Genomic DNA, 10788 nt, shown 5'->3' with positions numbered 1-10788 from the left:
ATTATCCTCCAGCAACTGCTCAGGGCATGCAAGAAGATAAATACATCTCCCTTCTAGTTAAAGGAGAGATTCTTCTCGTCCATTTCCCCATCCAACCAGCACTGAGGCATCAGCAGGTCAGGGGGAGTTCATGGGTACTGGGAGCTCTCTGGGGAGGGGATGGATTTTGCCATTCTTGAAACAATCTGCTCTTTCAGGGGGAGGTGGTTTGGCAGCAGCAGGTTACAAACCAAGGGGTTGTAGCACTGTGTGCCACAAACAGTGTGATTTTCCCACCAGAGGCAGAGCCTGAGACTTACTGGGAGCTCTGAGTAGCCTGTCCTGCCCTGCCAAGATGTGGAGCTGAGTCTGGCAGAGCTCTCAGCTCCTGCTGTCACAGTCACCAACCCCCTCAGCAGTGGGATTTAATTAGGAAGCAGCTCCAGTGCTGCTTCCCACAGCCTGAGCCTGGTGTTTGCCCCAGGGATGGATCCTGAGGAATCACCTCCATGAGGAGCTGCATTGCTCTGAGGTGCAGGATGAAGACTCCTCCACCCTGCTCCTCCTCACCTGGGCTGCTCCTTGGTGGGGTTAGCACATTCTCAGTTTCCTAAGGAAGCTTATGAGCCCCAGCCCCTTGGTTGGCTGCCCAGCACACCTCTGGTGCAAGGAGGGCCCATGCTCACACCCTGAGCCCTTCCCAAACTGCCTTCTCCCTGTTTTTCCAGGGTTTGGCTGCTAGGAAACCAGGGCTGAAGTGGAACTGCACCCTTGTGTGTCAGAGGTTTCTGATTGCTCCACTGAGTTGGGAAAGGCAGGGGAGAGGGGACATCTGTCATGAGGAGACAGTGGGAAGCAAAACCCTTTGGTCCCTGCAGTGTCTCCAAGTGCTCCTTACCTGCCGCAGAACCCACAAGGGACTTGTGCCTGGCAGTGCCCTTGGCACTGAGTCTCTTCAACCCTGGGAGAGTGGTGGCAGGACAACTTATCTTTCCATCCCTGCAGAAAATAAGGAGGGAAAACTGCCAAGGAGCATCCAGGGAGCATGGGGAATGCAGCTATTCCCAGCTCTTCTCGCTGCCTTCCAGTGACAGAGGTGGCAGTTACTGGGCTGGTGTCCCTGTCCCATCACCTCCTCCCTGCCATGCACCTCAGCCCAACTCCCAAACTCCATGGGAAGTCTCCTGGCTGCTTTTCCCTGTGTTTTGGCTTACCCTGGGAGCACAGGAGGGATGGGTGGCACTCCTGGTACCCAACACCCTTGTGGGTGTTGAGGGCCCTGGCAGGGAAGCAGCAGGAGGGATCTCTGCCATACTCTGAGTTCAGGCCAGGCTTGTTCACTACAACTTTCCTGGCAGACTGGATTTTCCAAATGATTTGCATTTTCCAGTGTTCTCTTTGCCCCAAACCCTTGTGCCTCCCCCTGGCTTTGCTCTTGGTGTCAGGACAAAGATGCTCCCATGGACTTTGGCCAGAGTTCTCTTCAGTGACTTAATAAATCTCATCCCAAACACTCCTTGATTATCCTCCTATTTCCTCCACACATGGATTTACATGTATGAACAAAAAAAACTGGCAGGAAAGCCTTTCTGAAGTGGCAAAGCTGAGTTTTATTCCAGCTACAATTCCAGAGGGGAGAACAGTAACACTGCCTGAGGGGTCAGCCCAGGAGTTGTGGATGCAGCACAGGAATTCACTAAGCACCAAGTCACTTTGCAATTAATGAGGAGGCCAGGACAGCTGCTGGAACGCTGCTGGCTCAGGTTTGGAGTGTGTTGGAGCAGTGTCTGTGCTGGAGGCATCTGTGGCTGACACTGCTGGCAAGTGTCTCCTCTGAATCAGCCTGTGCCCCACCCAGCCCCACACCACCACGGGATCACTGCCTGCCCTGCTCCAAAGCCCTGGGCAAACCCAGCCTCAGCTTTTCCATGGGCTGCTTGGACAGCCCAGGCTAAAGCTGAACTCCAGGCGGCTGAGGAGAGCCCCGGGGGCTGGGGAGAATCCTTGGAGATGGGGAGAATCCTTGGGGCTGGGGAGAATCCTTGGAGATGGGGAGAATGCTTGGAGATAGGGAGAGCCCTTGGAAATGGGGAGAATCCTTGGGGCTGGAGCAGAGCTCTTGGAGCTGGGGAAGGGAGAATCCTTGGAGATGGGGAGAATGCTTGGAGATAGGGAGAGCCCTTGGAAATGGGGAGAATCCTTGGGGCTGGAGCAGAGCTCTTGGAGCTGGGGAAAATCCTTGGAGATGGGGAGAATCCTTGGGACTGGGAAGAATCCCTGGAGATGGGGAGATCCCCTGGAACTTGGGAGAGCCCTTGGAGCTGAGGCAGAGCTGCCTCCCTTCAGCCCTGGGATGCAGGAGGGAAAATCAGGCACGGAAGAAGGGTAAATAAATCAAACTCCACTACGCTCCTGGTTGGAAGAGTGGAGAGTTCTGGCACTGCTGGAGTAAACAGTGACTTTGTTTGTTTAATTAGGCACTAATAGATGTGCAAACAGAGCTGCTGGTCGTGGCAGGACAAACTTGAGGGATTTGGGCTGGAAGAGGCTTTCCCCACGTGCTGCCCCACACAAAACCTGTCCCAGACACCCTCTGAGCTCCCTCACCCCTCAGAGCAGGAGCTGCTGAGGATGCTCTGCTCGATATCATCTCCCAAACGACTCAAAATACATGGGAATCTCCCTTGGAGCTGCCACAGTCCCACTCCCCTGAAGCCAAGAGAAATGCCACTTACCTGCCCGTGCCTGCCATCCCTGGGGGGGCACAGAGCCATGCTAGAGGGCAGGGGCAGGGAGTGTCCTGCAGTTATTCCCCCCCGATGTTCTCGGCGGTCCCAGCGACTCCTGCTTGGAGTCGCACATGTTTTCAGAGCCTCCTGGCATCTGCAGCTCAGAGCAGTGGCTGCACAACAGGAAATCCTGGATTTTGTTTCTCTTCTCCACCACAACCGTGGACAGTTAATGACGTTAAAGCCGCTGGGAAAGGCGATGACGTCGTTTGGTCCAACTGCCGTGGGATGGAGACCTCGGAGCTCTGTCCTGCTCCTCTTTGGGTGGTGGTGGTGGCTGTGTCCTTCACTCGAGCTGCTTCTGCTCTTCTCCACAGTCACTTGCTTGCCAAAGGCTCTAAAATACAGAAGTAAACCCTTCCAGGCAGTGCTTGCAGAAGGAAAACTGAAAACCCTGCCAGGGTGAGTTACTGGAAGGGAGTAATTTTCCTTCATTTTTTTTTTGTAAGCTTGGTTAGCCTCAGCCTAGCAAAGCTCCAGACTGAGGTTTTGGACTTTATTCCTGATGGCAAAGGTGGAGATTTTCCCAAAATACTGTTGTTTTAAAAAACCAAACCCATCAAGTGCACCATTCCCAATTCTTTTCCATCCTTTAATTCCTTTTCTATTTATATACACATATATCTGATTTTTAGCTCTTTTACTGCCTGCTAAGCATGACCTTCTTTCTGCATTGCTGAGCACTGCAGGAATTTATTGGAGTGGAACTTCTGAGGTGCCTCAGTTCCAGCTGAACAGTTGGACCTGATAACCAGAGTCACATCTCATGGCCTAGCACTTGTACAGATCATTTGGCTCTTGGTGTCTTTCCCTTCCTTGCCGTGGGTTATATATGATAGAAACATTCATGTTCTGGTCATTAATTTTCTGCCATTGATCCTATGACCCCCCAAAACTTACAGGAACACAAGTGTGGAAGAGAAATGAGAGAAGAAAGGTGTTATAACCTTTAGCTGGAGAGTAAATTGTCAGCTCAGGCTCTGGGGTCAGTGCACCAAGGTTTCTCCATGCTGGCAGTGATGCCAACCACGGGGACCTGAGTGCACTCCCATGCCAAGAAATCATGGAGTACTGGAATGGTTTGGGTTGGAAGGACCTTACAGATTATCCCATCCCCCCCCCTGCCCTGGGCAGGGACACCTCCCACCAGCCCAGGGTGCTCCAAGCCCCATCCAACCTGGCCTGGAACACTCCAAGGGATGGAGCAGTCACTCTGTGGAAAATAAGCATTCACAGAGTCATAGAATGCCAAACTGGTTTGGGTTGGAAGGACCCTAAAGCTTAACCAGTCCCACCCTCTGCCACAGGCAGGGACACCTTCCAGGTTGCTCCAAGCCTCACCTAACCTTGAACACATCCAGGGATGGAGCAGCCACAGCTTCTCTGGGCAACCTGAAGCTTTATACCTGTCACCTCAGCTGACAGCAAAGGGGTTTGGAAGAGGCAAGAGCTGGTTCTCATTCCAGCTACTCTTCCTGTGCCTCTTTTCCAGAAGCTGAAGAAGGAACTGCACTCTCAGAGATCAGGGAGGGAGCCTGGCACTGTGCCCCATCCCTCTCCAGAGGTCAGAGGTTCATCCCAAAGTGAAGAGGCCGTTTTATCAGGATATCCTGCCTAGGACATCCTTCTTCTGTGTCCACAGCAGCATATCCAGCCATCTCCAGCCCTATTTTTAGGCATTTGTTTACAGCTGTTCTGCTGGGGAAGGAGAGGTCAGCACATATCAGACCATAGCAAGGGCTTTGTAGCCATGCCGAGTCCTCCCTCTGCTCCTTGGCTTTTTGGGGTGCTCACAACATTCCTGACTGGATTGACAAGCCTCAAACCTCATCCTTCAACACACACCGATCAACCTCTCCATTCCTTCAGCTGAGGGAAGGTTTTTGTTTAGCATTTCTGCTTCTCTGGCTCATTCCCAATCCTCAACATGCATTTCACACTTGGCAATGCTCTACTTTCAAAGGCAGAAGACAAAGGAGTTTTTAAACAACTGTGAAACTTTCTCTAAGGCCTCCAGACAGAGGTTGTCTTTGCCTTCAGCCTGGTATCCTGTGGGCAGCAGGCCAAGTGCAGCTGATCAGCATCTCTCAAGCATTCAGCACTGAGAATATCTGACAGGATGCACCTGAAAGATGTATGAAAAGCAGTGGGAGGAGGAGATCTTGTTCACACAAAGCAACTCACCCTTGTGCAGAGACTTGCTAGGCTTGAGCAGAGCCCTGAGCATGTGGCCCCTGGAGCTGGGTGAGTCCCCAGGGCTTTGTCCCTCTCACCACTCACTGTTCTCAGCAGGGGCAGCAATTTTGGATTGGTTTGATTTATTTCACAGCAAATCATTGTCAGTCACTCCCTTATTTTATGGGCTAAATTTTGTCTGATCCACAAACCCATAAATTTTGATCAAACTGTACCAGTCAGCTCCAAAATCTTTTCAATGCAATGAGATTTTCCCTCAAGGAATTGGCAGAGACACTAAATTGGGTGGGAGTGTGGATCTAACCTGGCACATCTGGCATGAAAGTCAAAGCAAGGGCTGCACCCCCTTCCTTGCTGAGCCAGTGCCTTTGGGGCCTCTCCTTCGGCCACTTGGAGCTCCATCCAGTTGGGGCTGTCACTGGTGATGTTCCCCAGGGCTCAGCATTGGGGCCTGTCCTGTTTGGCATCTTTATTGGTGATCTGGACTTGGGGATTGAGTGATCCTCAGGGAATTTGCAGAGACACTGAGCTGGGTAGGAGTGTGGATCTGCCTGAGGGTAGGAAAGCTCTACAGAGAGACCTGGACAGACCTGATCAGTGGCTGAGGACACGTGCAAGAGGGTCAGTAAGGCTCAGTGCTGGTCCTGAAAATGTCATCCCTCATGGGACTAGAGGGAGTGGCCTTGAGCTGGGCCAGGGCAGAGTCAGATTGGATGTGAGGAGAAATGTTTTCCCTGTTGTGGTGTTGAGGCCCTGGGATATTGCCCAGGGAGGTGGTGGAGTCACCATCTCTGGAGGTGTTTTAGAGGTGTCTGGATCTGGTGCTGGAGGATATGATTTAGGATTTAGGGGTTCCAGCAGTGACAGGTTCATGGTTGGACTTGATGACCTTAGCGGTCTTGTCTGACTTTGATGACTCTGATTCTGAGGGGGTTGATGTTTTTCTTCTGGCTCCTGGTTATTGAGCTGTTGTCCTGCATTTACAGCATAGTTTGTTTTTCTCTGCACACAGAGCTGCTAATTTCATTTAAAGCAAGGAGATGAAGCTGAAGTGCTCATGAGATCCTGCAGCTCAGAACCTGAGGCTTCACAAAGGCATTAAATCTCATGGGGGTACTTTCCTAAAACATTTGAGGGCCCTTTCTCAAGCAGCAGTGGAATTGCCAGACATCTGATACTGCTTAAGACAGGGTGGAACTGCAAAGAACCACATTGTCTTTTACTAGCAGCTGAATGTCTCATGTGCTAGAGAAAGAGAACAGATCATGCCATGGTTTGGCCAAGGGATGTGCCATGGGGAGGTACACTGGGTTAGTACAGGTGGCTTGGAGACCTCACCATATTTCCACCCTGAGCAGTTGCCTTCAGGCTGAGTCTGGACACAGGATGCTCCAGCACCAGGAGCCCCTCAGCTCCATCCTTCACATCCCTGTGTGGCTGTTCTCAGCCTCAAGGTTCTGTCATCTTCTGCCTTTCTGGGGCATCTCTGCTGAAACACTTCCATTGTGCCTGCCCAAGAAGGATGAAGATGTCTTTTTACAGCTGATGAGTCTGGGCAGCAGGACCAGCACAAGAGATAATCCAGGAGCAACAGCATGAAATTCTATTTCCTCTTGTCAAAATAACAAACATGTTTTCTGGTTGCAGGAAATGAGGTGAATTACAGGAACCAGAGCAGGGCACGTTGTGCCTTTCAATGTGTGAGAGCACTGGCAGCAAACCAGCACCTGCAGCCCAGGTCCTGGGTCAGGTCCAGCACCAGCCACCCATGGAGGCACCTCAAACACTGTCCTCTCCACAGAACCTGGGTTGGTCTGCTTCATGCATTGTTAAGGGGTTGGGATGGAGCTCAGACATCACCCAGCCCCAACCCCTGCCCTGGGCAGGGACACCTCCCACCAGAGCAGGTTGCTCAAGGCTCAGCCAACCTGGCTGTGAACACTGCCAGGGTTGGGGCAGCCACAGCCTCCCTGGGCAGCGTGGGCCAGTGTCTCACCACCAGAACAGGGAAAACTTCTGCCTAAGATCTCATCTAAATTTCTGTCTTTCAGTTTGTACCCATTGCTCTCCTGCACTTCCCAGTGATTTGACATGAAGGGCTGAAAGTGTTGAGTGTGTGACTTTTCCTCACAGGCTGAGGCTGAAGTGTGGAAAAGGACCATTTTGGGAAGCCTGAGGGAGTTCAGAGGGTGAGTGAGGCAGGAAGATTGGGGCAGATGAGGTGCTTGGGGTGCCATCATGGTGATGGAAAATGTCATCCCTCATGGGACTAGAGGGAGTGGCCTTGAGCTGAGCCAGGGCAGAGTCAGATTGGATGTGAGGAGAAATGTTTTCCCTGTTGTGGTGTTGAGGCCCTGGGATATTGCCCAGGGAGGTGGTGGAGTCACCATCCCTGGAGGTGTTTCAGAGGTGTCCTCCAACCTTGATGATTCTGTGGTTCCACAGTAGAGTGGAAACATCTCTGGACAAGCAAGAAATCTGCTTAAGGATAATACCAGTTGATGTGCTCCATCTCTTGAACAATTTGATCCAAGGAGGAGCTGATCCCATGCAGTTTTCCAGGTACAAGTGACAACTCTGAACCTCAGCTGATGCTTGCCAAACTGCCTTTATTTTTGAAGCATCAGTTCTCGGTAAGAAAAACACAGGCCAAGCTGCAGAGTTCCCATAAAAGAGCCTTTGACTTGTTTTCACCTCATCAAGGGAGAAGTGTATGAGCAAGAAATCAGAGGAAACAGCTCCCAGTCATGTGATAGCTAAGAAAGGGCTATAAAAATCACCAAAACAACCACTGAAACTGAAGTTTCCTTCACTGACAACATTACACACTGTGTAGCTTATGAGAAACTGCTGAAGAGACAGTTGGATTATGCACAGTTAACTCCGTCCCTGAGCATCAGCCCCTTTGGAAAGGGGCAGTGTGTAGTTATGTGTGTCACTGGCATCACTAAGTGCCAGTGACAGCAGAGGAAACATCTCCACCAAGTGCAGTGTAAGATCCAGTTCATCCTCCTGCAGCCCATGGTCACCTTCTCACCTTCTCACCCTCCAAGAGCTTATTGTGTTGACTCAGTGTGTTGTTGCTTTGTAGAGGAATTGCAGTGAAATGGTTGGTTAAACCTGGTTATTGTTTGCTTTTCCTCATATTTTCCTAAACCAGAGAAGTGGGAAAATGTACCAGACAGAAAATATTTGGCTGAGTTAAGATGTGACACAGTGGAGTTGAGTGGTTGGATTTAAGATATGCTTAGCAAGTGTTTCTGGTGTTTCTTCTGGTGCTGTAGCAAGGTATAAGATGCTTATTCTTGCAAGATTTTATACCTTGTACAAACTGTGCACATTCTTTTGAAAAGATACAGGTTTTTGAAGGCAATAAATCAATGTTCAGCCAAAACAATCCCCAGGGACAGTGAGGAGACCCTTGAGGTTCCACAGAGTGAGTGAAGTTGGGCCAAAGAGCTGTCAGTGATTTAAAACAAGGGGTAAATGACATCCTGTCGTGTCACTGCTTTGCATAGCTACATTGGAAATGTAAATGAAGAGCCTGAGAGGAGCTGGGGGTAAAAGTTATGATGAATAATTTAGGTAAGAACTTTGCCTGTGCTCTGGTGGTGAAATCTCTCCTGTTTTAATAGCTGCAGTGATTGAACCCATTGAGGTTTTATGGAGCAGATTTACCTCTGGGGCCAAGAAGCCACACAGAGAAAAGAGTGAGGACCTGAGTGGTACCACCAGCATTATCAATCCACCTGCACCAAGGGCAGGACCACAGTGGTCCTGTTCAGAAGGTGAAGGACACATATCAATGTCCCCATTGCCACCAGGAGTGGCTAAGAGGGGAACAAAGATCCCACTCTGTGGAGCATTTGAGGAGAATTTGTCTTGCAGAGGGTTTTGCAGCAGCTGCAGGTGCAAGTTGTGGGATATGTCAGCAGTTGAGGAGGAGGAGATGGAGGAGGAGAGCAGGAGAGTGAGTGCAGGAAGGGCAGGGTGAGATGTCCAGTGGGAGGCACTCAGAGCCAGGAGCATACTAAGGCAGCTGCACACCTTCACCTGGCCACAGCCACGAGTGCACACACCAGAACTGCCTGTCACTACTGGCCATTTTGAGGTTCTTGTGTGGTGGTCACAGAGAAGACATTTCAGCACATGTCAGTGTATGGATTTAGGATTGTTTTTGGCTTGACCATAGAGCCATGGAGCTGGGAACATAGAAGAAAAGCCCCTTGGACTTTTCCACCATTTCCTAGTAAAGGTTTGTCACTCCCTCCTACTCCAGCTAGATAGGTGTGGGTGGCAGAGCTGTGGGGAGGGTCACACCACTTAGGTCACTCATCAGCTTCCAACACATCAGTCTTAAGTGGAGTTATGTCTTCTAGATACTGAGAGACTTCCACTGCCACAAAACTCCCTTGGATGAACTTGCAGGATCTTCCACAAGGGAGTTAGTCATGGAGTAGCCCAGAACAGTCCCAGATTTCCTAGGAAATCTCTTGGGGTTTCTAAGGTGGCTTTACTGTTAGTCCTTAAATGATGAGGCACTTTCTTTGCTCATGAGGCGACTCCTGATGACTATGCTGCTGTGCCTGGATATCTGGTCCTGGAACTCTGAAGTCATGAAGAAATAGAGGATGGGATCCAAGCAGCAGTCCAGACTTGCAAGACTTAAGCAAAAGGGTTGGGCATAGAGCGTGATGGTGCTGAGGATGCAATTACTGATGACCTTCTCTTTCACCAGCATGTAGAAGAAGAAGTTGATGTGATAGGGTGCAAAACACACACAGAACACAATGGCACACATGGTAACCATCTTGAGAGCTTTCCTCCTCTCACCACTGCTTTCCTGTGTTATGTGGAAACCTTGAAGAGAGACTTTTGTCTTCCAAGTACAGAACAAGATGATGGTGAGAGGCCCAACAAACCCCAGCAGCTCCGCCGTGCCCATCATCAGCACCGTGGCCACCTTGCTGGTGATCTCCCTCACCTGGAGGTCTGCAAAGCAGCTGCTGTTGTGCTCAGCCATGCCCTTGCTCCTCATGATGGGGAAGGGCAAGCAGGCCACCCCCACCACGAGCCAGATGGCCATGCTGATGGCCACGTCGTAGCGTCTCTTCCAGTCCTTGGCCTTGAAGGGCTGGTACAGGAAGAAGTAGCGCTGGATGCTGATGCAGGTGAGGAAGCAGATGCTGGCATACATGTTGAGGTACTTGAGGTAGAAGCAGACTAAGCAAGGGCCACTTCCAAAAGGCCACGTGGAGCTAATGTAGTAGTATATTCGCAGTGGCAGCGAGAGGACGTGAGCCAGGTCAGCCACGGCCAAGTTGATCATGAAGATCACAGCTTTGTTCCTCTTGCTGATGAAGCGACACAGGACCCACAGGGCAGCACTGTTGGCCAGGAGGCCAGGGATGAAGATGAGGGTGTAGGTGGTGGCATACAGGGTGTTTTTGAATGTGATGTTGTGGTTGGAGCAGTCCTGGTTGCTCGGTGTCGTGGTTGGGCTGGTGGAAGTGTTTGTCATGTTGGAGGGCAGGTGGGTCACTCCTGCTGAGAGCAAAAACAGGCTTGTAAAGGCAATGGAACTGCAAGAGCTGTTGATACTCATGTTTGCATTAACTATTTGATGCTCAGCACAAAGTAGAGGTTTGGAAATATCTTCTGGATGGAACATGCTGCCATCATCTTCAAACCTGCCCTTTCAGAGGTCCTACCATTCCTACTGAGGTGGAGGACAATTCCTGGTGTGTCAGTCCCATCAGCACAGGTGTAGCTGTGCCATAGTGCTCACAGAGGGGCAGGAGAAGCTGCCTGTCCTTTTGGACAT

At 50.8% G+C, this 10788-nt stretch overlaps 1 protein-coding gene across 1 annotated transcript; it reads right to left on the bottom strand.

The window, feature by feature from the left end:
• Positions 1–9483: 9483 nt before the first annotated feature.
• Positions 9484–10485, bottom strand: LOC103802878 (putative P2Y purinoceptor 10). Its single transcript, XM_009075410.1, has one exon. The coding sequence runs from the start codon at positions 10483–10485 to the stop codon at positions 9484–9486; it is 1002 nt and encodes a 333-aa protein (XP_009073658.1).
• Positions 10486–10788: the final 303 nt, after the last annotated feature.

Source organism: Acanthisitta chloris, unplaced genomic scaffold, assembly GCF_000695815.1.
Source record: "Acanthisitta chloris isolate BGI_N310 unplaced genomic scaffold, ASM69581v1 scaffold12955, whole genome shotgun sequence".
Lineage (NCBI taxonomy): Eukaryota > Metazoa > Chordata > Aves > Passeriformes > Acanthisittidae > Acanthisitta > Acanthisitta chloris.
Note: the sequence above shows the minus strand (reverse complement) of the source record. Positions and strands in the feature narration are given on the sequence as shown.